We start from the raw sequence: 25,168 nt of genomic DNA, 5'->3' as shown, positions 1-25,168 counted from the left end.
ACACTGGATCTAAAAACCAAAGTTCTAATAAGCTTAGTTCATACAATACTTATAATAAGTAACTAATGCGGAGAGGTTCGTCACCGGCGCCGGTTTACTTGTCGGTCCTGGAGCGAAGCACGGCCTCGGACATGTCGATGGCGAACTCATCCGCTCGGCGCAGATCCTCTAGGAACGCCATCCTCTCAGACCTCGCCTGTCCTCGATGACCGCCTTGTCGTCCTCGCAGAGGAGCGACCAGGTCACCGCCGTCTCCACCCTCGCCCGGTCCAGAGTCTTGCGGCGGACATCATCGAGGATGAGGGTGATCTGAGACTCCCTCTTGGCCCTCTTGATGGGTCCTCGTCGATGTTGGAGAAGATCTCGTAATCCGACTTGTTGATGGGCTCCTCGTCGGCGTCGGAGATCATCGAGGAATCGTCGCCGGCGGCATCATCTCGGTCGCCAGAGACCTAGGGTTGAGGGAAATAGCGGAGGCGGCGGGGGATGCGGGGGCGGGGGGGGGGGGGGGAGTCTTGAGCCTCCATATCTGAGCTCACGGTCGCCGGAGTTGGGGTGCGATGGCTTTGGCGGCAGCGAATGGGGTTTCGGATCTGGAACCGAAAAGCCCCCTCCAAGCCATAGATATACGTGCTTCGGAGGTGGCTTTCCCCGAAAAGATTTTCTTGGGCCGGGCCGGTATTCGATAGCTGGTCGGGCCGGGTTTTTTGCCCAAAACCAAATACTGAGTTCGGTCTGCCCCAGTTCGGTATTTGCTAGAGATGCTCTAAAGCGTTGTACTTTCCATTGGATCCTTCTTTATGCAATGCACAATGTGTGTATTGCAGGACACACCAGTACGCGGGCATGAATGTGTGTATTGCAAATAATCTATTACAATATATTAAATTGAAATCGGTGGTGATGGGTGGGCGCCGTTGGTCGGTGTTGGTCGGTCAACTTCGTTAAAATTACAATCAATATGCCAATGCCCCTTATTTTCTTTCCCTCCCGCCTTATTCACGATTTCAGTAGCAGAAATTCTATGGTTTAGATTTACCGAAAGTTATCGTACGGTCCAAATTTGTCACAACATAATACGAACAGTCCTAAAATAAATCAATCTCCTTAGCATGAAATCCAAAATTCTTCGTATCCATCTCAGTATGGAAATCAATCCGAACCCAAACAAAAAATCTCGGTATCAATCTCAGTATGGAAATCAATCCAATCGAAAAATCAATGTCCAGACTTCGCCTCCACCGACTCGTGCTTAATACACTTTCCGTTGTTCCGTAGCATCGCACGGGTTCTTTTGCTAGTTAAGGTACAATGTGTCAATCCTGCGAATTGCGAGTTTTTTTAGAAGATCACCGCAGGGGGTCTACAGCAAGCCTATTAGACGTCCCTTCATCAACCCCCACTTCTATACGGATCAGGATTCTGGTTTCATGCATCAAGGGCGGAGACAGAAAATAAATATAAGAAGAGCCACAGAAGAAAATATGATTATTAGACAGGACAAAAAAAAATCACAATTTGTTCTGTAAATATGCAGGGACCTAAGAAAAATCACAAATCTTGGGTGGGGTGGGGGGGGGGGGGGGGCTGGCCCCCCTAGCTCCGCCACTGTCACGGTCGCCATGAAACCGACACCCGCCTTCGTGCTGCTCGCAGCCGCCATGGCGGTCTCGGTGTAGGCAATATTTTCCTATGACACCGAGAACGCACCTGAACGTCCTTCTATCTTCTTTGGGATCTCTACGGCCGCTGGGCTGCGCACACAAGATGCTGCGCGAGCCCGGGCGCTTCTCCATGTTCAAGAGGAAGGCCAGGGAGATCCACAACTACAAGTCAAGAGATTCTACAAGAATTTAGAAACGGGTGGAGTAGGATTCATAATTGTGTAACAAAAATGTTGTTAAAAGGGTTCTAGATTCTACAAGTATCTCCGGATGTTGGATGGATGGGGAAAAACATCTAGGGTGTGCACACAACCCGTGTAAATTCGGAGTTCTAATTCTCTAAACCCACTGATCCAGAGAAAGAATTTGCAGTACCATCACTTTCGTGGAACTCTGCAAAATACCTTTTTGACGGTTCTAAAAGTTACTGCTAGTGTCCTAGTACTACTCTATCATGGAAACACAAAAGACAAATAACCCCCACCTGCCAAGGAGACCACATTTGGCGAGCACCTGTTGTAATTAAATCTGCTTTACAATTGGACTATGTTTCGAAAGGATTTACCAGTGGACTATGCAACGGTGGGCAACTCTATATGCGTTTTATCCTGGTGGGGGATATTTCGGACCGCAAACCATGGAGCCAAATAGATTGAAGATATTTCCCAGTTTCAAATTTGAGCCCACTTGCTACCATCCAACGGAAAAAGAGAAAAGGCAAGGCGACCAGTCACGAGTGGCATAGCTGTAAATATCCTCCAACGGCCCGATCTCCTGCTCAGCAACACCCGGTCGCCCGCCAGCTGTCCCTGACGTCACACAACGGGACGGAGGCCCACGCCGCCACACAGCGGAATCCCCGGGCGCACCAAAGCATGTCCTATGTCACTCGCAGCTGGGACCCATTCAACCTCCACCGTCAATGACATGCGGGGTCCATGCGCAGCGCTCCCGTCACGGCGAAGCAGAAGGCAGTCGCATCCCATGCCGCTCGGGCCAATCAGAGCGGCCGGATGCTCGCCACGTGTCCCCAAGCATGTGAGACCGTACGGCTGCCCCGTTCGAGCCCCCCACCAAACCGCAAAAGAACTCGCCGGCTGCGGCGTGTTTGGAGTTTGGACGGAGGGAGGAAGATCAGAACGAGAAAAAGGCCCCGTCTTTTCTTTTATTTTGGCGTTCCTTCCGTGGCTGCGCGTTCGCTAGCGGCCGGCGCGAGGGCTTAAGGGCGCCCGGATTGGATGGCTCATGCGGCCGCCGCCAGGTCGCGCTGCGTCGTCGTCGCGGCGCTCGCCATCGCCGTCGCCGTCTTCTTCCTGGCCTGCTTGCCGCCCGCCGCCTCCTCCTCGCCTTCCCGGGCAGGTACGTCGTCGGTCGTATACGTTACTTTTACCTCCCGCCGCGAGGCACGTTCTTGGTTCTCGCGACGCCCTAAATCTCTTCCGTTTCTTGACGCTTCTGTTTCATCCCCTTCCTCGCCGGTGCAGTAGCGGCGCCATTGCAACGGACCGAGATGGCGGCCATGTACACCGCGCAGGAGGTGCAGGAGAAGCCGGATGTGAACAAGGTACGAACGCACGTAGATGGCGAAGAACGTTGGGATGCTACGGCTTGGGGACGAAGAAAAGGCGGCTCCTTTGGTGGTTTTCTTGGTGTGTTTGTTCGAACTCATGGGGTTTTCTTTCGGTGCGCAGGGCGTGGAGGAGGACGTGAGCACGATGGGGCTCGGCGCGGAGGAGGAGAGGGAGGTGCCCACCGGGCCGGACCCAATCCACCACCACGGCCGGGGACCCAGGCGCCGGCAGTCGCCGTGATCGCGCGCGCCGGTGAAGGATCCATCCTTCTTCCATGGGTTGGTTCATCGAGTGCGAGAGTGAGCCATGAAGAACAAGATTCGTATGGGTGTCGCGTTCTTTTGTTGATTCTGTGATGATGCACTTTGGATTTCGATTCTATTGTTGTACTAGGGTATCAGAGCTAGGTCCACTCTGTTTTGCATACTAATCCAACGAAAATTGGGGGATACAATTCATAATAAGAGTTGTACAATGAGTTGTTCTTCCCCTAAACAGATTTGCTTGTTTTTGTTAGTATTATTCTTTACCTCCCCTATGGTTTTGTTTTCTGGTCTTCCCCTAAACAAGTGCCTTGTTTGCATGATTGTTCAATTGAAATTGGGAGCAAGAAACATAGTTCCTTTTCCGTTCCAACAAAAAAAAAGTTATGTTCTGTGTTAGGGCAAGAAAAGAGTTAATCAGAGTTTGTCTGAGATACCGAGGTGTGCTGGCCCATTTTGAGGCCTGCGATGTGCTATGTGCAGCTAGTTATTGCTTCAGTTCGTCTATACTTCAATTTCTTCTATTGTGCGTAGATCTGCTAGCATTTGGCTATTTGTAGTGTTTTGAGTTTTACACAATCTAGTGCAACTAAATGTTACGTTCTTGTTCAACTGTTAACCTGTATTTTAGTTACAAGTGCACTGTTTTTATACTCAATTTTTCTCATTGGCACAAAGGTGATGTTGCCTATTTATAAATGTAGACAATTAAGTTGCATTTTCCACCATAAAGTGGAGTACATCGCATCACTGATGTTGCTTGAACTATACTTACTTTCTGCTGTCTGCAGAAGTAATCTGTAGCTCTGTGATTTTGGCAATAGCCAATAGCAATAATGGTCGAAGTAAGCACATGAACCTTTCTGCCAAGTTTACGACAACTGTGCTGATATGGACTGCCTTTTGACCATTTGATCCGCAACTGCAAGGTTTGTCATTCGTCTGAAATGCATGCCGTTCTGTATTTCATTTTGTTTTGTTTGACAACGAGCCATGTGATTCACGTCCTGTATTTCATTTTGCTGAGTGAATGCAGTTTTTTGTGAAATGTATTCAGATTTGGCATAGAGAAGCAGTGGTACTTGGAACAGTACAGATGCGTGGCACGGAACTCGAAGCGAGGCAACAACTGTGATCAGTGCGAGTTCCGTTAGTATTTGATTGCTGTACTTTGATCATGCTGGTTAGAGTGGCCAGGGTGCGGCCGTCAGTCTGTCAGTGACACTTGCAAATGACGGCAACAAACCGAAGAGAGAATTGAGCAAACCAGCTCTACAACCAGAGCAAAACTCTGCGAGAAATTTGACAAAATGTCACAGCTTTCTTTGTACTTTGTCTCAAAAACACATCTTTCATTTACTTAGACAAAATAGCACACATTTCTTTGACACGTCGAAAAAATAGCATGTTTTTATTTTTCTTGCCACTTTTCGGACCTGGACGTGCTAGTCGGCCCATGTGTACAAAGAAAGGTATGCTATTTGACAAAGGAGGGCAAGGGAAGGAACCGGGCCGGCAGGGAGTAATGGGAGGGGCTAGTCCGGCCACCTCCGTACTCTCCAACCTGCTCTCCAAGGGACGGCTGCTAGTTGAGGACGGACCTGTTGCCGCGCTACCGGCCGAAATCCCGCCGGAGCAGAGCTGCTCATCGGCTTCCTGTTTACCGGCGGAGCAGAGTTTGCTAGCTGTAACTTTTCAGTTGCCCTCCTCTGTACACACCGCCGGCCGTGGAGACTGAAAGAATATATGTTCGATCTAATCTTACTTGAGGGTATCCTCGTCCAGTAAAAGACTAAAATATAATCTGACTAGCAGGCCCAGGTTGGAAAAGTGGCAAGAAAAATAAAAATATGCTATTTTTTTAACATGTCGAAGAAAGGTGTGCTATTTTGTCTAAGTAAATGAAACGTGTGCTTTTGAGACAAAGTAAAAAAAAAGTGTGGCATTTTGTCAAATTTCTCCAGTATAATGGATCAAGGCAACGCAGCGAGTCGCATGCTACAGCATGGTGTCGGCCCGGGAGGGCATCCTCTTGAAGAAGTTGGCAGCGGCGGAGGGCATCTGGCTCCGGAACCGCGGGTGGCGGAGCACGTAGAGCCCGGCGACGAGTACGACGACCCGGAACGACGTGACATAAAGCGCCACGGCTGCCACGAGGCAGAGCGCCGTGAACATCGCCGTGGCCCTCGGGTCCCTCCAGGCGAGCAGCGACCGCACGCGCTCCCCCTGCGTGGCCACGTCCCCGACCACCGTCTGGATCCTCCCGGCCACGCTCCGCAGCCGGTCGTACCGCAGCCGCACCACGCCGTTGGGCTTCGACGTGGGAAACGTGTCCATCTCCTCGTCGACATCCTCGGGTTGGGCCGTGTCCGCGCAGGAAAGCCTCGCGTCCATGTTGGCCGGGCGCCGCGGCCTGCGCCGGTAGTTCCAGAGGCCCGCCAAGCCCATGTACGCGAACGCGGTTGGCAGGACGAGCTCCGGGAAGCACGTGAGCGTGACGAAGAGCACGTGCACGAGGACGGTCGTGGCCGGGCGTCTCCAGTGGCACACGTCCAGGAGCCACCGCGCCGTGCTGGCGGCCCCAGACAGGAGGGCCGTGACCCGGAAGAAGTTGACCTTGCTCCGCCGCATGCTCCACGCGTGCGAGCCGGCCTCCAGCACGTGCTCCACGACCTCCCTGCGCAGCGGCGGCTCGGCCCGGCCCAGCCGCGCCGCCACGAGGCCCATGGCCTGCCGCCGGAGCGCGTCGAGCTGAGGGATGGTGAAGGGCTGGAGGTAGTGCATCTTGGGGAGGAGCGGCTGCGCGTAGAGGCACGCGACGCTGGCGAGGGAGACTGACGTGAGGCGCACGGCGAGGCAGAGGTCGCCGGTCTTGCGCAGCGCGCCGGAAGATGGGTGCAGCACGAGCAGCGGGTGCGCGTTGGCGTGCACCTTGTCCATTTCCAGCGTCGACAGCCGTATCCTCACCTTGCCCATCCTCTGGTCTCTGGTGACGGCGCCGGGGGCGTTGCCGAGGTGGCAGTTGTCGAACATGGCGAGCGTGAGGACGGTGCACGGGTCGTAGACCTCCCAGGTGTACTGCTCGTTCCACCGCGGGCTGCACGAGTCCACCACGGTCCGCGTGCGCACCCACTTGTGCCCGTACTTGGCCACGCAGTACGCGTCGGTGCTGCCCCTGCCGCCGTGGCCGTCGGTGGTCTTCATGGGGGTCAGGCCCTGCGCGCCGAGGACGCCGACCTCGAGCACGCCGACGGGCGGGCGCCACAGCTGCCGCGCCGTGGGCCGCGTGTCGCTGGCGTACATGGCCGGCTCGTCCATGACGTGGTACGCGCCCTCCAGGCACGCCCGGATGTGGACGCGGCCGGCGAACGTCAGCGGATGCCCGAACGGCTCCAGGCTGAACCACTGCGAGTGGACCGTCCGGCGGTCGAGCCGCTTCTCGAAGATCGTGAGAGGCAGCACGGCGCGGCCCACGATCTCGTCCTTGTTGTTGTTGTTGCCAGGGTGCGCCCGGGCCTCGACGATGAGCACCGCCGGGTCCTCGAACGGCTCCGCCACCACGAAGACCAGCTCCTCGTTCCAGGACAGGCTCGTGGCGCTCCTCACGGAGCACGGCTTCGTCCGGAGCGTCATGCCGCCTACTTGCACCTTGGCGAAGACCTCGACGTGCCTGCTGCCGGCGCCGACACGGGCAGTGGTCACGACGTCCTGTGCCTCCAGCACGTTTATCCGGAGGTACCACAGCTTGGGCGTCACGTACACCTTGGACCGCGTGCTCTGCTGCACGGCCATGCCATCGCCGCCGCGCACCGACGCCGCGTCGGCATGCCATGCGTCGGCGAACGCCTCGTCGGCCTGCGTGCCGACCCACACCGCGAGCATGGCCTCGACGTGCGCCATCTTGCCGTTGCCACCGGCGTTCCCGAGGCGGTACCACTGCGGCGCGAGCGGGCTGTCGGGCGGCACGCGCACGGGGATCTCGGCGACGTCGAACGCGACCTTGCCGATGTAGTAGTCTGGCGCCGAGGCCAGGGCGGCGTCCTTGTCCCGGACGAACACCTCGAGCACCGAGGCCTGGACGCGCTCCCTGGAGAAGGCGAACACCTGGTTCCACTCATGGATCCCTTCGCGGTGAGGCGTCGTGGCCCGGTAGTTTCCCAGGCGGACCTCGACGACGCCGGGGCTGCCCACGGCCACGGGGACCCCGCGCGCCTTGACGACGCGCACGTACAGGTAATGCATCCGCTCCACGAGGTCATAAGCGCTCGCAAGCTTCTCGCCGGAGCCAATGCCCATCCACTCGCCACGCGCGCTCGTGCTGCCGCTGCCGCCGCTGCCGGCCGGCCACTGAGCCCTCGCCTGTTGCTGCGGCATCGCGTCCTTGGCCTTGTATTCCTCCGCTCTCACTGCCGGCGCCTGCGCGTGGAAGACATACGGTTACGCCATGACCGGCAAACGAGGCAGGCCTGTCGGTTCGGCTGTCGACCTCCCCTGCCGTCACCGGCAAGCGAAGGCATCCAGAGGTGGCATCCTCGGCTAGCTGTACAAACTAGTAGCTAGTTTCCACTGCTATGCAAATTCTTGCAGAAGCTTGAAGCATTCGTGATCGTGAGTCTGATGGAGGCTACGAGTATTCTGCTGTAAAAGAAAAGGAAGTTGGTGAGACTGCGTGGCTGTCAGTTTCCATGGAGATACGGCGGAGGTGGGGGGGATAAAGCCTAAAGGTGAGATCATGTGTGAGTCGGAGACCGGAACAGGAGTCTTGCTGAAGAATGTTCCCAGGGAAACTGCGCTTCTTGCGCCCCTTCTTAATAGAAATGACACGCCGCGAGGAAAAAAAAACTGCCTGCCTGTATCTGGTATGTCTGTATTTCATGGTCAGTGTAGATAATCCCTTTTTTATGGGAACCTGGAAGTGCCTTTACTAGAGTAAGTTTTAGGACAGGAATTATGCACTTTCAGATCGTGTCTCGGTCAAACGGTGTCATGGTGCACAGGATCATTCAGAACAAACATTTGGTAATTCTCAGGTATAAGCTGCAATGCATATATCTCAAGTTTCAACAGTCTGTGTAAGCTAGGGAGATATACGTGCTGACTTAAACTTTTGTAACACGTGTAGCTAGGTTCCAGTGTCCCTATCACTACCACTGTGTTCCGTGTTCAGTAATGTCGAGTTGTTTGTGATGATAAGACAGCAGTTATATATCAAACTGACAAATGAGCAAAATGCGTACTTGCTTGAAAAGCAAAAGAAACTCAGGGGCTTTGGGGCCTGGATCTGCTTTAGCCAAAGAAGCTCCTTTTTCCTCTCTCTCCTTGGAGTTTTAGTTTTTTTTAAGAAATTGCTTGGAGCTTTTTCTCCTGACTGCCTTTCAGTATATTGATCAATGTTCAAATGTTCAATGAAATAGCATGTGGATATGGATTTACGTTGGATCACTTCTTTTTCTTTCTTTAGGTAAGGATGATAAAAGCATAAGAGTTACTTCTTCCACATTTCCAGATCAACAAGGCAAACATGAAATTTTAAGAGTAAAATACTCCATTAATCCACGAACTCGGCAAAAAAGAACATTTTAGTCCACAAACTCGAAAAACGCACACTTAAACCCCTAAACTGGGACTATCGTGTCACTTTAGTTCAAAAAAGGGTTCGGCGAGGCTTAATTCTGCCACGTCGGCTTCGGCGACCCCTTCACCGGCGTTCTCTCATCAAAATTGAGCATTGTGGTCTTGATAGCAACTTTAGGGGAGGTGGCGGCTGCAACAACGTGGTTCTCAGGGCCCAGGATCCCCATCTGGGGGCGGCCGCCTTGCCCCTCGCGAGCGGTTCGGGCATGGTGATTTTGCAAAAAAAAAATCCTGAGAAAATCGAGTAGCAGCCCGCAGTCCTGGCTGAAGCTGACGTGGTGGCCACGTGACGTATTTAAGCCTCGACGGACCGTTTTTGGACTAAAGTGACACAGTAGCCCCAGTTTAGGGGTTTAAGTGTGCGTTTTCCGAGTTCGTGGACTAAAGTATTCATTTTTGCTGAGTTCATAGACTAGTGGCGTATTTTACTCAAATTTTAACCTCGTTAGGAGCGGTCAACTTGCGCCAAGGAGAATTCTTAACTTTTACTCCCTCCAATCCTAAATTGTTGTCGAAATATTACATGTATCTAGACGCTTTTTAAGAATAGATACATTCATATTTGGTCAAATTTGAGTCAAGAATTTAGGATCAGAGGGAGTATCATTCATATTAGTCAAATCAAGATCAGTTTAGGGTCCAGTAGCACTTCGAGAATTGAATTTTACTCCTTAGTTTACTTTAAAGTCTAAACGAGTATGATGCCAAGGCCTTTTGCAGTGTCTTGGTCCTTTGTTTTCTTGATTCATTTGTTTTCTCTCCTTTTTGCTCATTGCTATGAGTTAAGTGTACTTGCTTTACCAAAGGTTACATGTCTCCGGTTGTTAAGAAATAGTAACCCATTGTGTCTCTTTACTTGTGGAGCAAATCATAAGGATAGGCGACCAGATAGGGTCTACCTACCATGTGGATCGGAAGGAATCACATGTATAATGTACTGTATTAGGACAAGGAGTACTCCAGATTTACAAAGATTGACAACTAGTCACGGAAACAACACTTTGACTGGGTTTTTGCTGCCTGTGTTGTGTTCTTTTCCTTCGGTTTAGGCTGTTTTCACGATGGCTACAAGAGAAATTAATCAACTTTTTGTTTGAGAGGAAGAGAAATTAATCAACTTTGTTTTTTGAGAGGAAGAGAAATTAATCAACTACGGAGTACTAATCTATTTGAAAGCACGTCATGAAATTGGTGTTCTGGAAGCAGCAGGTGGGCCGTGGGCCGCGACCATGGCCCCCTCCCCTGCGAGCGACATCGTCTCGGACCGCGGCAATGTCGGCTCCATCCCCATGACCTCTGCTCCCGTTGGCGTGCTGGTGACGCCACTGCCCCAGGCCGCCACAACGCTCGGATTCGGTAGACTGTTTCCGAAATTCGATTACAACTAGGTAGAGCCGGCGACGGCGCAGGGGTCCATAAATCCCAAGTTGCTCACATCGCCACATTGGCAGATCGATTGCGACCGAACCTATTTCAGATCTCTACTGCTGCACCGTCCCTCTCAGACATCTCGATTGCAACAGAATTCTTACTCGACGATGAATCGGGAAATTAACTCGGAGGAGCAGCACAAAATTGCCATAAGGGGGATGCCCAAGCGGCGGCAGGAGCAGGAACAGGGCCAGGGGCAGGGGACCGGCAAAAGGTTGCAGAAGCAGAAGCACCTCTATCTCTTTTTTTGTGGAGAAAAGGGGTGTTTTATTAGATTGGAATAATGTTCTTACAATCTAGAACGAGAAGCTCGGCTATAGACGGAGGCGACTCCAGCTGCAAAGTCGCAACGTTTACACCTCTTGAAGCTAAAGAAGCTAGAGAAAGAGCTACTCTATTACACCCCTTATTCACGAAACAAAGACGAAAATCAATCATCCGACGCAAAACGCCACGGGTCGAGCGGAGAAGATGCCCATGCCTTGCCTTGTCCCAGCGATCACTGTCCAGCCCTTGAAAGATGCATAGTAGATTAGCTTCTACAATCGTTGGCATGCCACAACGATCTTGGCAGAGAGTTCAAGAAAACAGGAAAGCTTCAGCTTCAGCTTCGGTTGCACTTGAGCATCTGGCCAAGCGATCCCAGGCAGACAGGAGAACCTCTCCGTTACAGTTACGGGCGATGCAGCCAACGAAGGAATTCCCTGTTTGAGGATCAAAACTAACAGCAGTGTTCAGCTTTGCCCAACCTACAGGAGGAGGGGCCCAGGCGGGTCTTTGCACAACAGGCCGGGGAGAAGAAAGACCAGCCAGAGCGTGTGCTTTTCCTTTTTCGTCTTGTCGGATGATGAACAGTGATTCAGCATAAGCAACGATGAAACTCGCAGACTGGGAAATTGAGGCATCGCCCTTGGCATGTATAATATCGTTCCGCAAGTGCCAACACCGCCAGAATAGCAACAGCAGCCGCGTCCGAGTGGAATCATCAACAGAGCTGAGCAAAATTTGAAGCCATTGTGGACCAGTATACCTGAGATCTGCGTCCGGCGGGAGATCCCAGACCTGTCTCACCGCGTCCCGAAGAGCTCGTGCCTTTGTGCACTGAACAACAGCATGGAACCCTCTGGTGCTGGATGATTGGGCAAGGGCTTCACGATCCACAAGATCGACGCCGAGTCGCCGACAGCCCTCACCTCAGGGAACCCCCCGTCCTCCGGCTCGTGTCACCTGCGTTTCGGCGCCCCATGAGCTTCGCCGCCCTGGGAAGCAACATCTTCGCCGCGAGCAACCGACACTGCGGGACCCTCGTCTACGACACGGAGATGGCGGCGCTGGCCACGGGTCCTTCCCTCCCGGATCCGCTGCTTGGTGGCATTAACATCTTTATGGCTGCCGCCGAGGCGTTGTATGCATTTGCCTACTACTTTACGGAAGGGCAGCACTCCTTTGAGGTGATGTCCACAGCAGGCACCAAGGATCTGCGCTTATCAAGCCCAAGTATGGACTGGTCATGGCAAAGTGCGCCTTCCCCACCACCATTCAGCAAGGATGAACGGATCATCTCCTACGCCGTGCATCCAGATGGACGTACCATCTTCATGTCTGCCCACAGAAGGCGAGGCAATCGAACATTCTCCTTTGACACCGGGCACTTTGAGTGGAGGTGCCATGGAGAATGGGCGTTGCCTTTCGAAGGCCAAGGCTACTTTGACAGTCGCTGGATGCATGGGTTGGGCTTCACGAGGATGGCTCCATTTGCTCCTGCCAAGTCGGGCCCCACAGCAGCACAAGTACCAGGCAGCCGGACTGAAAGATGGTCAAGGAGAAGCTGTGGAGCCAAGACAAGGTGGCTCACGGGCCTACTCTCACGTACATGGGCGGCACCAGATTTTGCCTTGTGGAGTGTGTGGTGCGTGAGGGACTGGAGTATGAGGACGCCTTTGGTGACTGTGATGGTTGCGTGCTCCATATCACCACATTCAGCCTCAAGTACAGCAGTCATTAAGGGAGAGCTGCAAACCATAGGCCGCACCACCAACTCCTATCTAGTGTCCAAGCATTTTCCTTCATTTTCTCCAGTAGCCTTTTGAATGTAGGAATAGGATCTTGCTGTTTGGTTTGGTTGTATGCAATCCATACATGTCTTCCGAGTAATTAACCTGGATATTCTCTTTTCTATTTTGGAAACAAATAAGATATCTATCCATTTAAATCCATACAAACAAATAATTTTTTTGGATCCTATATCCCGTCAACAAAGCAACTTGATGGATCGCTCCATCCTTTCTACTCCCTCTGTTCCGGAAAAAAAAACTTCAGGTTTAGTTTTGTCCTAAGTCCAACGAATAAAATAGATTTCTGTTCCAGTAAAAAAAACTTTATCTTTAGTTGTCCTACATCAAACCAATAAAATAGAGTACTCCCTCGACCCATATTACTTGTCAAAATATTATATGTGTCTAGACGTTTTATAAACATAGATAGAACCATATTTGGGCAAATTTGAGACAAGTAACATGGGTCGGAGGAAGTATTCGGATTCCATCCCGTCAACAAAACAACTTGATGGATGGCTCCATCCTTTCTACTCCCTCTGTCTATTCTGGAAAAAAAAACTTTAGTTTTAGTTTTGTCCTAAATCAAACCGTCTTAAATTTGATCAGGTTTATATAAAGAAGTACCAATACATTTAATACCAAATTAGTATCACTATATTCATAATTAAATATGTTTTATAGCATCGGCTTTACTATTTTCTGAGAAATGGCTATTTAAGTCGATGCTAACAACCATCTGATCTAATCATTCAGATTCATGCAAGTAGAAAGGATAGAAAATCTTAATCGAACGGCTATTGTCGACTGAAAAATAACTACGTCTAAGTCGACTGAGAAATAGAAACACCCTTATAGTATACCTATTTAGTGTTATATTGATACAATTCTCTATAAACTTGGTCAGACTTAGGACAAAACAAAAACAAAAATCCCTTCTGGATGAAGGATGTACCCTCTAATGGCCATCTCGCACCCAGAAAATCAAACATCATCTTACTGATAGATGTTAGTGGGCCGCCGCCGTGGCTTTATGTTCGAAACTTCAAGGGCCAAGTCTTCCCAAGTCAATCCAATCTTGCATGCGTACTCTAGATGGTCTTTTTATTAGTAGTATGGCATCTCCTGCTCTCCTTTTTTATACTGGACGCAACTTGGTAGCTAGTACTCTCCGGGATGGTCATATTGTAAATTTCATGGCGAACGTAACTTCCACAAAAGAAAAGGTGTACTGTCTCTAAATAACATAAAGTTGGGGCTACAATTTTATAAGACTTATGTTGAAGTGAAACTTCGTGTTATTAGCTATCGTGAGAAAACTGTGTGCAGACAACTCATAACTGTGAACTTGCATCGAGAACCCAACACTTGGGTCCATCAACTACTTTAGAACCACATTCTTCGGGGATTAATATTACTAATACCAGCGGGCCATCTTCCAACTGCTATTGCAGCAATATACGTACGCTATGTCATTTTTCTTTTTTGCGATGAATTTGAAAAAAAATACTGTATTTGTTCGATTGTGTGGTTGATGATTTGGAAGTTTCTTTAGAGTAGTAATAATAACGTTGGAAGATTTCACCTTCATGGCATATGGCACTGACATACTTACGATGGTCTCCACATATAACATGCATGGAAGCAGCAAATAAGTTTGTACCAAAAAGTTTGAACCAATTTTTCTAAAATATTCTTAGAAAAAAAAAATACATGACGTACTGCCTGACTTTGTTGTTATAACAAGATAAGAACCCAAAATTACACTTGGCCCATCCATTGGTATGTAGAAAACATGCCGCAATCCCATTTTCGGTAATTAGTTCAAATCCCTATCGATCACAGCATCTTAGAAGATATCTTCTAGAAGAAAAGGGAACACTGATAATTTATAACCAACTAGCGCGCATGCAGAAACTCTAGCCATAGAGTTCATTCGGGAACTGACTGTGATTGGTTAATACTCCATTTGGATAATCATAAATTGCATGATTAGATGAGACCACTGCAAGTTGGAGCAGGAGATGGAATCTGATCCTTCATCATCAAAGTGACCGCCCACTAATTCAGTCAAGTGACCAAGTCAATGTAAATACCAACTACGTATCTATAATATCCAAGGCTAACTAAGCAATCACGGTAGTACTCCCCTTCATCTCCTCCTATATAAAGCCACCTGCAGAGTACTCAACTCTGCAACACCCTGTGATAAGATAGCTGGATATAGAGACATCCTGATCGAGAGAGCAACTTAGCATGTCTATATGTCCATCTTTTAGCTTCTCATGTGACAACCTCTCCTGCAACTTCTCGTTCTGCTGCGGCTGTGACGAAGATCCTGCCGAAGAATTCCCAGAAGAGCATTGTCATGTGCCATATTATTATCCACCGCCACCGATGCCACCACCAGTTCAAAGTATGACAAATGTCATCACAGCGCCGCCGCCGCCGCAGCCGCAGCCGCCGCAAGCGCATTATACAACAATTGTGCTTCCGGATCAAATGTCACGGTGGCCGACACAACCGTCTCATCGTGCACCGCCATTAGTGGCACCTCCTCATCAAGCGTGGTTGCCACCAACAGAAGCACCACGATTTGCACCGCCGCCCACGGTGGTACCACGTCATCAAGAGTCGCCACCCCCGACACAAGCACCTCGTCCTGCACTGCAGCCAACTGTGGCCCCTCGTTATCAAGTGACACAACCACCTCCCCCTGCACCACAACCAACTGTGACCCCTCGACATCAAGTCTCACCAGCATCGATACAAGCATCTCACCCGGCGCCGCAGCCAGCTGTGGCCCCTCGTCATCAACTGTCACCCGCACCGACACAAGTACCTCACCCTGCACGAGCCCCAACTGTAGCCCCTCATCAACATGTGACATCACCGTTGACACAAGCATCTCACCCGGCGCCGCAGCCAGCTGTGGCCCCTCGTCATCAACTGTCACCCGCACCGACACAAGTACCTCACCCTGCACGGCCCCCAAATGTAGCCCCTCATCACCATGTGCCATCACTGCTGACACAATCATCTCACCCCGCGGCACCGCAGCCAGCTGTGGCCCCTCATCATCAACTGTCACCCACACCGACACAAGCACCTCACCCTGCACGGGCCCCAACTGTAGCCCCTCGTCATCATGTGCCGCCTCTAGCACAAGCATCTCACCCGACACCACCACCAACTGTAGTGCCTCATCATCAAGTGTCGCGGCAACCGACACAAGGACCTCACCCTTCACCGCCGCCAATGGTTGCGCCTCAACATCAAGTGTCTCTGCCGCCGACACAAGCACCTCGTCTTGCACAGTTGCCAACGGGGGTGCCTCCTCATCAAGTGTTGCCGTTGGCGGCACAAGGACCTCTCCATGCAACGCCACCAAAGGGGGCACCACCACCTCGTCAAGTGTCGCCTACACCCACACAAGCACCTCGTCATGCACCACCGCCAATGACGGCACCTCCTAATCAAGTGTTGTCATCGCTGACAGGGGCACCTCGCCCAGAACAACCATCAACGGTGAAGCCTCCTAATCAAGTGTCTCTGCCACCGACACAAACACCTCGCCCTACAATACCGTCAATGGTGACACCTCCTAGTCAAATGTCTCCACAGCAGCAGGTCACACCATCGGTAACTCCTCTTGCACGGGAGCCACCCTACAAGTCTCATGAGCCGCCGACTTCTATAGCGGTGATAAAGCCTACCACAATGTCATCCAAGAGTTGGACCTTGACTCCTCAAGCACCTGTGCCACCCTACAGTGTGCGTGAGCCACTCGCTCCTATAGCAGGGAGACTACCATCCAAAAGGTACAACACATCACCCGGACAGGTGCATGAGACATTGGCGCCAACACCTATTGTGGCAACACTGCCTGCACGTGTGTCATCCAAGAGAGACGAACAAACACTGCCTACAGTGCCATACAAAACTTAGGAGGCACCAACGAAGTGTGTGACATCCCTTGCGGCAAAATCAGATGCATGCGCCACGTGCAGCACCATACCCACCAATGGGTCTCCCTCTCATTCGAAGCCCCGCATGAATAATGATTGCACATCTGAACCTTTTCTTTTTTGAATCATAGAGGGCATATGCCTACTATAATAATATGTATATGCATATGTATGTGATGGACATATACGCATACATATACCTGCAAGTTGATGTGGATTTTTAATTAAGATAGTGTTGGAAAGGCTCCTACAGTGTTATGTATTACACATATTAAAAATATTACATAAGATTGACCTTGGCCAGAAAGCCTTGTCAGCAATTGGTTTGTGTGAGAGGGAATTTGATTTAGTTTGCATGCAAATCCTTGCAGATTCTGACAGTCATTGTAATTCTCATGGGCATGGTAATTCTTGTTTCAGTCAAATCGTTTCAAGGATGCAATTGACGACTGGATGTTAATGTCAAGCCGGTGTGAATTGCATGTGTCGTAGTTGCAGGTGGGCGACGCGGAACGTATAATGCATCATTCTGCATCCATGGACCTTAAGGCTTCGGCATTACAGGTGTATGAGTGCTAAACGCCTCTTTGTTTTTCTGTAAGACAGGCACTCACGGGTACTCAACCAGCACGGCTCCACTGTCCGCAGGTCCGACTCTGGCATGCCTCCGTATCCGGTGGCACCTTTTTGCATACAAGTTCTAGCACGGCTACTTTGCATGCCTCCGGTAGGCCTTCTGCAACCTCCCTTTGACTGCGCTTATGCAAATATCCATAAACCTGCCCCAGGTACCAATACCAATGCAACATTCTGTCCTCTATCATCATACACAAAAAGAAGTGATTTATAGTAATATTACAGCGGACTACAGCACAAAACAAGGATATGTCCGGCAGCGTGATAGGATACACGACAAAAGTATGCATAGTACTACTGCGATAGCATAAACCTGACACTAGCAGCTGTTAAACCTAGGTCGGTAGGTCCTCAAGCCGAGAACCGAAAATGCCCATAAACCCTGGTCCTCAAGCAGAGAACATGCTATGATAAGTCTCGGTTTGAAAGGAAGACAGGAGAAGAGCAGGATTGGATGGTCAGAATAGCGGCTAAGAAAGCAGCAGCCAAGAGTGTCTGGATGGAAGACTAGTCTGAGATGGACTTCCTCCTCTCCCCAATGTGAAGTAGAGTACTTGGCTCATCGCATTGACATCAGAGTACGCCTCTGGTTGGCCCTCTTGGAAGGCTGAGCAGCCTTCGTAGTTTGCTTCAGGTCCTTCTTCACCATCTTCTCTATCTGCTCTATTGAGCTAGACAGCTTCTTCTCCATGAGATCAGCGAGTGCTGGATCAATTGGCTTGGATGGAGTCTTCATTGAGCTCTTGGATGGTGAGGAATAGACCTCAAAGCTGTGCTCGGCCATGCTAGGTGCAGGGCTTGCAACAATTTGAGTTAATCCACTGCCAGACGCAGCAGCCAGGGAGTCCTGAGCATCAGCACAATGACGAATGTCCTCCTGCTCTGATGGTACTGGAGTCGTCAAGTTCCCAGGTTGAGGAGATTGCTCAGGCCTTTGGCTTTGCTGCTGAGCTGCAGCAATCTTTAAGCGGCTTCTCTCAATGGCCTGCAAGTCGTAGTCAGAATAGCAGCATGTAGCAAGAATTAAACATTGCACTGAATGCACACTTTCAGCTAATACTAATGCAATGGAGATAAAGTTTTGAATGTCTTAACAGATAGAGATAAACTGAAAAATAAACAAAATAGAACAAATATACAAGCTGAGAAATAAGCAAGCATGTCTTATAAACTCAGATATGGAATAAGGTGGTGGGTGTGCACTTAGAACTTAATTACTACTCCCTCCGTCCCATATTAAGTGACTTTCTATTACATGTATCAAGACGTATTTTAGTATATAGATACGTCTATATTTAGATAAATTGGAGTCACTTAATATGAGACGGACGGAGTAAATTATAACACTCCACCAATCAAATGCCATGGTATATTTGGAAACAAGATATCCAAGAGAAACATCAATTTTGAGATAGTGTTATTCGGCTGTACTAAGAGTACAACATTAACTCTATAATAGTGTAAAGGTTTTTACTAAATATAGACATCCAACTGGTACATGGCTTTATGGCAACAGTATAGAGTAGCATGTACCAAAGGATATATGGTATAGAGTAGCATGTACCAAAGCATGGCTTTATACATGTAGACACTTAGGAGAAAAAGGGCTTATTTTGGCAGAAATTTGTAGGTATATGGAGCAATTTCAGAGAGCTACATTTTGACTTGGTCAGAAAATATAGAGGAAACGTCATCAGCACAGGAAAACTAAACCAAAGGAGGGTGCATTTGTGTTTGACCAAATGATCATATTCTACATAGTGCATAGTAACAAAATATCTGAAACCATTGATCTTGCGAGTTGATGGTTGACAGAAAAGTTGTTCTAAAAGTACTGGCAACAAGTAATAAAGCACAAAAGCATAAAGGAACCATACTCAGACATATATAACGAATCAACAATAGTACCGGAAAATATAAACGCTAAACAGATCACAGCTTCAATAAACAGACAAATATGCATTTCTTTAAACAGTGAAGTAGCATGTACTCCAGTTGAAAGTAGCTTCAATTTAAACAGGCATGACAAGTCAATCATTCTACTATTCTCACAGGATTCATCTAGCATGAACTCTTGAAGGATACAAGGGAGCAGGAAAGTGTATACTACATAATATAGCATGTACCTCATTCAGTTCTTGCTCCAAACAGTACCAAATAGCTAGATCTAACTACATAAACAAAACTAGTTGTTTCAAAGGATTGATGTACGCATACAGCAAAAGTTGTCAGTGTCTTATCCCAATAATGAAAATAACACACAGCCTGACTCTAAGAAGGAGAAATAGGGCTCTTGGTCAAAATTTCAGCCATGGCATCCTTAGATTCTGCTTACCACTAACAAATATTCTAGCCATTTCATCTTTCCATAACCAACTAGTTACCGTTAGGTTGAAGTAATGCCCAGAAGGCCATGACAAACGTGTCAAAAAATTATTCAAGTAGGCCTTATTTGTTAACAATCAAATAAGCTAATAATAGTAAATTGCTACAGTTGGGCAATTTGTTAACAATCAAGAGACACCAGCTATAATCACGTACTAGTAAAATTAATAAAGCACAACATCATATAACTAAATCGACATAGACTGTCGTCATGGAACTCCACAAGCCCACATTGATAAAAACTGTACTACAGTTACAGGCCAATAAAAAGTCCAGAATCTGAGTTAACAGAACAAGAAAAACATCTGTGGCTTGTCTTATAACTCTGAAACACCTGAATGCAAATCCTAAATAGCATAGCTAGTGAAGCAATATTACTCATGTCAGAACAATACTAAAGTCAGTAAAATTTGAAGAACCTGTTCATCACCTTTACAATCACCGTGATATCACGGAGAGGCGTCCTTGGGTGCCAACCAGGAAGTGGGCTCCTCCTCCTCGACGTTTTAGCCCTCACAGCCCAAACGGGTGGCACGTTCTCCTTGTTGCTGGAGGGTGATAAGAACCGCCTTGGCAGCGGCTTCCCAGCCCCTCTCCCTGCAAGAGCCCCCGGCGAGGACACCCTCCTGATAAAGAAGCCCCCACCTGAGAGGTCAGAGAGGGCCGCCCTCTTGGCTTCCTTGTGCTCACGCATATTGGAGATCTGCAGGAGGCACTCAACACAAGAGATGCGGATAGGTGAGAACCCGAGAAACGCATCAAAACATCATGAAATGGTTCAAACGGCAAGCACGGGCGGAGGACCCAGTAGGGCCCTACCTTGATTTTTGCCTCAGGTACGGATTGGGGAAGATTATGAAACGGGGAGCCAAAGGGCGGAATCCGTTCGTGGGGTGACGGGAGGAGAAACGGTCTGGAGCGAGAGAATCGAAGGGAGATCAACCTGCGGTGGCGGCGCTCGCGCGAGGAGGAAGACGAGCTAGGGGGCTCGGGCGCTCGGCAGCGGGATGGGTGGCGGCGCTCGCGAGAGGAGGAAGACGAGCTAGGGGTCTCGGGCGCTCGGCAGCGGGATGGGTGGCGACGCTCGCGCGAGGAGGAAGACGAGCTAGGGGTCTCGGGCGCTCGGCAGCGGGATGGGTGGCGACGCGAGGAGAAAGACGAGCTTTACCTCGCCAAACTCCTGCTGCGATTCCCCAACGCTAATCCCGACACTTGAACAGATCTGCAACAAAAGAATCGAAGGAACGCATCAAAACACCAAGAAACGGTCCCGAAAAAGGTGGGGAAAAGAACGAAATGGCCCCAAAATCTCAAAATTTCTCTCACGATTTGCTCGGCCCTTCTTCCAATCTTGCCGCTTCGAACCCCTGATACACCTACGGGTTCTAATCTACCACTAACTACCACGAATTTTGGGGTAAAATCTCTAGGGTTTATAGTGCCTACGGCTACGGGGTTTCTAATAGGGAATGGGGGGAGCGGGGGCGAGACGTTGGGCGGGATTATTAAAAATCAAAAATTTGGGACTCGGCGGCCGCAGGCAGTGGGCCGAAACGCCGGTCCATAGGGTTCTCCGTGGACTAGACTGCATCCATCCGTTCGTTTGTGTGACGTGGACGGGTAGCACGAGTCTGGTGTTTGTGGGCGTGGTCCATTCGCCGTTGTACCTGTTGTTGTTTTTGACTTTCGGAGAGTTCTGCCGCTCTGAACTTGGATTCGTTTTTGGCGAAAGGATGTGCCGCAGGAAGACTCTGAAGCAATGCAATGATTCATGACCGCCTCGTGACATTGTGTGCATATAACCATTAAACAACTCATTTATTTATTTTTGCAAACTATGGGCGCCCCTCTTACTGAGTACTAACATTTCGCATCTCAAGATCCTAATTCGAAATAGTTCAGCTTTTGCATCCGAAGAATTCAGCTATCTTTCAACTCCAAGTCTCCGGTTTTCAATTGAGTACAAAATTTCAAATAGAGTCTAAAATGAAGACATTAAAGTACCCAATCAGGAGTTGAAACTTGAGTAAAATGAACCGTAGGTCATAAAACTATTCGAGGTGTGCCAAGTGGGTACTAATTCTATCAAAGTGCATATTTGTATCCTAGTTCTTTGTAACTTGTTCACGTGTGGTCCTGATCGAGCCCGAACCACTGCTGACAGGCCAGGTGGCAAGTTGACTGCCACGCTAGTTAACTGCTGGGTCGCTGCAAATTGCAAATACGCCCAACTTTTCCATTTTACTCATCCCCAGTGGTCCTTTCCCCGATTTCTCCCCATCCCACTTGAAATTGCAAAACGGAAAGGTTGGTGATGTGGTTGCTCCACGGCAATGCCCATTGTTATGGACTTGTGTTTTCGAGAGAAAGACATCTGCTGGCGAGTTCGTCGGCTAACAAGGAGACATGGGCATGACTTACCCAGGTACGGGGCCCTCATGGAGGTAATACCCCTACTCCTTGTTTGAGCTAGTACTGATGATGAAGTTCACCGGAAGGCGATGATCCGCAGATTGGATCTGGCTTGATGTGAATGAGAGAATAGATGGCCTCCCGGTTCCCCCTCTCAGTCCTTTATATAGGAGCCTATGTCTCGGGTATAGAATCCGGCTTAGTTACATATAAAGATAAATCATAAGTCGGTTTCCTTATCTTCAGCCGCAATCCAAGGTACTTGGGCTTCACGGATTGTAATGGGCCTCCGAATGGTCCTCTCGTTGGGCCGTAGCAGGTACACCAAAGGTGAGGACTCGATATGGTGTAACCATGTCAGTTGGGCCTATTTGTAATTTTCATCGACTCGGCAGTTAGCTAGCATGGCAGTCAACTTGCCACCTGGCCCGGTCAGCAGCGGCTCGCGCTCGATTAGGACCACGTGTGAACAAGTTACAAAAAATTAGGGTCCAAATGTGCGTCTTGATAGAATTAGGACTTATTTGACACACTCCAAATAGGTTTATGACCTACGGTGCATTTTACTCTTGAAGATTTAGTACATACCTCATGAGCATGTGTGCGAGACTGAACAGTGCTTTATCGAATTTTGAATTGAGGTGTTACATGCAAACGTCTCAAAAGTATCGACACGCAAACTGATATTCCCTCCATAAAAGAAAACAAAAGGACAAATTCTGATGCGAGAAAACCAAAAATACATGGACCAATTGATCCTTGAGCTTCGATAACACGTCTGTATGTCCTCGTTACTGATGATTCTTGCATTGCAAATCTACTCAACGCTAAATTGCAATTGGTATAGTAGGAAATTTAATCGGTAGTGAAACTCGTCGACTTCGGTGCCCTTCTCGGAAGGAAGGTTTTGAAATTGGTGGGTTAGCTAAATAGTTTTGATGTGTAGGCACTGAGACTATGTTGTCGTCAATGGACAACACCAAAAGCATGGGCCACCGATTTCTCAAAAAAATATTATGGGCCACCGATTACTCAAAAAAAAGTATAGGCCACCGACGGACAACAGCAAAATGGCACCTCTCCAATTTTTACAAATATTAGACCATGTTTTAGACCCACTAATCCATTAAGCTATGTTAAAATTGTAGAAGAGACATGACAAATACAAGGACAAAACAAAATTTTAGACCCATCAATGGCGGGTTTGCAGTTTTGCCCACCACTGATGGCTACTGGTTGCAAACATGAAAAAACACACTATTCTTGTGCTTGGCTGTGATTGGTGGAGGGGGAAAAGTTCGGATCGAGGACGTGGCCGCTGGATCCACCCTCCATCCCTCCACCGGCCCCTCTCTCTCTCCCTCTTTCTCTCGCTCTCTCTCTCACGGTCTATCTCTCTCACTCCTGCAGAGCCGGCGATGAGCAGCTCCGTCAGTGGCACTGGCGTCCTCCCCACATAAAAACACCCATGCGCCGGATCCCGGCCTTCCTACAGCTGGATGCCGCCCTTGTGCTCGCTGCCATGCGCCGTCGTTGTAGCTCGTCCCGCACAGATATGGTGAGTACATTTCCCCCCTTTTTTTAGGTCTTCTGCAAGCTGAAAAACTACCCCGCACCGGATCCGCCCCGCCCGGCCTTCCTACGGCTAGATCCCGTTGTTGTGCTCACAGCCAGGAACTGTCATCAGAGCTCGCCCCGCATAGATTTGGTCATTTTTTTGGGTCCTTTTGTGAGTTCTTCTGCAAACTTAAAAAACTCCCCAGCACCGGATCCGTCCCACCTGGCCTTCCTATGTCTGGATCCCGCCGTTGTGCTCGCCCTATGTGTTGTCATCAGATCATGTCCCGCGCTGATGTGGTGAGTATTTTTTTTCCCTTTTTAATTCTTCTGCAAAGTTAAGAACTCCGGCCCCTGTGCCGGATCCCACCATCGTGCTTGCCGCCACGCATCCTCATTGGAGCTCTTTGCAAAATACAAGGTGTGTGTGTGTGTGGGGGGGGGGGGGGTGTCCCAAGTATTTGATAGTCGATTGCCCATTTGGGAGCTTGAAAAGGGAAAGCAAGTATTGGGCATACTAGTTAGCTAAGCATGACTTGACCAATGGAACTTTTCCCCCATAAGAAACGAGTTCTCCTTTCTGTCCAGATTATCTTATGTACTATAGGTTGCATATCTCCTCTCTTCTAAGCCTATCAAAATACGAGGGCATGTTCAATAAGACAATTAATCCATACTATTGGATGCTATGTTTACTTCCCACTGAAATTAGACTTAGGAACTAGATAGGCATCCTACATGCATACGTGTGAAGCTTTCCACTTCATTAATGAAAGTAGCCTTCTCTCTCTTTCAACTGAGCAAAATCATACTCTCCTTCCGCCACAGAGTGGCATTTTTAAAACAGAGCTAATAATGATAGCACCTAATATATACTCCCTCCGATCCTAAATTCTTGTCTCAAATTTGCCCAAATATGGATGTATCTACTCTTAAAAGGCGTCTAGATACATGTAATATTTCGACAACAATTTAGGATCGGAGGGAGTAATAGATTTCAAGTATTATATAACACTTCAGAAATTCAAAAACTTACCTTACCAACATTGAATGATCACATCATCAACTTATTAGCCGCGTGGTCTTCTATGTATGAGATTAGTTCAGCCGGTTGTCCACGATTAGCTTCAGATACCCGCTGCTTCTTCCCTTGTGGATGCTCGTCATGTTGTCATCGGGGAAATACCAAGAACGATTTGCTCTGCCCGGATTATCCGGAATAGCGCACCACACACCTTCGGGAAGAACGAACGGCGTAGAGGTTCCCGTGGCCATGGCACACACCATAGGAGTGCCTAGCCAGTCGATCTAGTACACGCAGTTGGCTCTAACCCCAGGGACGGCTTGCCTCACAGCCTGTATGTTCTTACCGATGAAAACCGAGAAACCTCCCAGACCCTTCACCGCGTCCTAGCATGGGTGGCGCTCTCGGTCATACATCAGGACTAAGATCCCGTCCGCGGCCACAGTGAACGAACCACCTGGTTGCGACGGAGAGCGCATGTGCACGGTGGCACTGGTGTTCTGCCACACATGGTATAGGTGGCCCTCGCAGAAGAAGAGCTTCTTCATGAACATTAGAGAGGACACATT

At 49.3% G+C, this 25,168-nt stretch overlaps 3 protein-coding genes and 1 pseudogene across 5 annotated transcripts; 2 read left to right on the top strand and 2 right to left on the bottom strand.

The window, feature by feature from the left end:
- The first annotated feature begins 2,842 nt into the window (after positions 1-2,842).
- On the top strand, positions 2,843-3,835 carry LOC100838959. The gene is made up of 3 exons (XM_003579908.3): positions 2,843-3,023; positions 3,149-3,228; positions 3,356-3,835. Exons 1-3 carry the CDS (start codon positions 2,903-2,905, stop codon positions 3,473-3,475), a joined length of 321 nt encoding a protein of 106 aa, XP_003579956.1. The 5' UTR covers positions 2,843-2,902; the 3' UTR covers positions 3,476-3,835.
- Positions 3,836-5,425: 1,590 nt separating this feature from the next.
- Positions 5,426-8,409, bottom strand: LOC100838651 (FT-interacting protein 1). The gene has a single exon (XM_010241720.3). The coding sequence runs from the start codon at positions 7,870-7,872 to the stop codon at positions 5,497-5,499; it is 2,376 nt and encodes a 791-aa protein (XP_010240022.2). The 5' UTR covers positions 7,873-8,409; the 3' UTR covers positions 5,426-5,496.
- Positions 8,410-11,807: 3,398 nt separating this feature from the next.
- LOC106865523 lies at positions 11,808-12,653 on the top strand (annotated as a pseudogene).
- Positions 12,654-17,380: 4,727 nt separating this feature from the next.
- LOC100836002 (protein POLYCHOME) lies at positions 17,381-21,091 on the bottom strand. Of its 3 annotated transcripts, XM_014895547.2 has the most exons (4): positions 20,933-21,091; positions 20,775-20,828; positions 20,037-20,309; positions 17,381-18,206 (listed from the first exon to the last, which is right to left on the bottom strand). In XM_014895547.2, exons 3-4 carry the CDS (start codon positions 20,298-20,300, stop codon positions 17,781-17,783), a joined length of 690 nt encoding a protein of 229 aa, XP_014751033.1. In that variant the 5' UTR covers positions 20,301-20,309; positions 20,775-20,828; positions 20,933-21,091; the 3' UTR covers positions 17,381-17,780. The 3 variants fall into 3 exon arrangements, with proteins under 3 accessions (XP_014751033.1, XP_014751031.1, XP_014751032.1); XM_014895545.2 differs by lacking the exons at positions 20,775-20,828; positions 20,933-21,091 and adding an exon at positions 20,550-20,621; XM_014895546.2 differs by lacking the exons at positions 20,775-20,828; positions 20,933-21,091 and adding an exon at positions 20,426-20,473.
- Positions 21,092-25,168: the final 4,077 nt, after the last annotated feature.

Source organism: Brachypodium distachyon, chromosome 5, assembly GCF_000005505.3.
Source record: "Brachypodium distachyon strain Bd21 chromosome 5, Brachypodium_distachyon_v3.0, whole genome shotgun sequence".
NCBI lineage: Eukaryota > Viridiplantae > Streptophyta > Magnoliopsida > Poales > Poaceae > Brachypodium > Brachypodium distachyon.
Note: the sequence above shows the minus strand (reverse complement) of the source record. Positions and strands in the feature narration are given on the sequence as shown.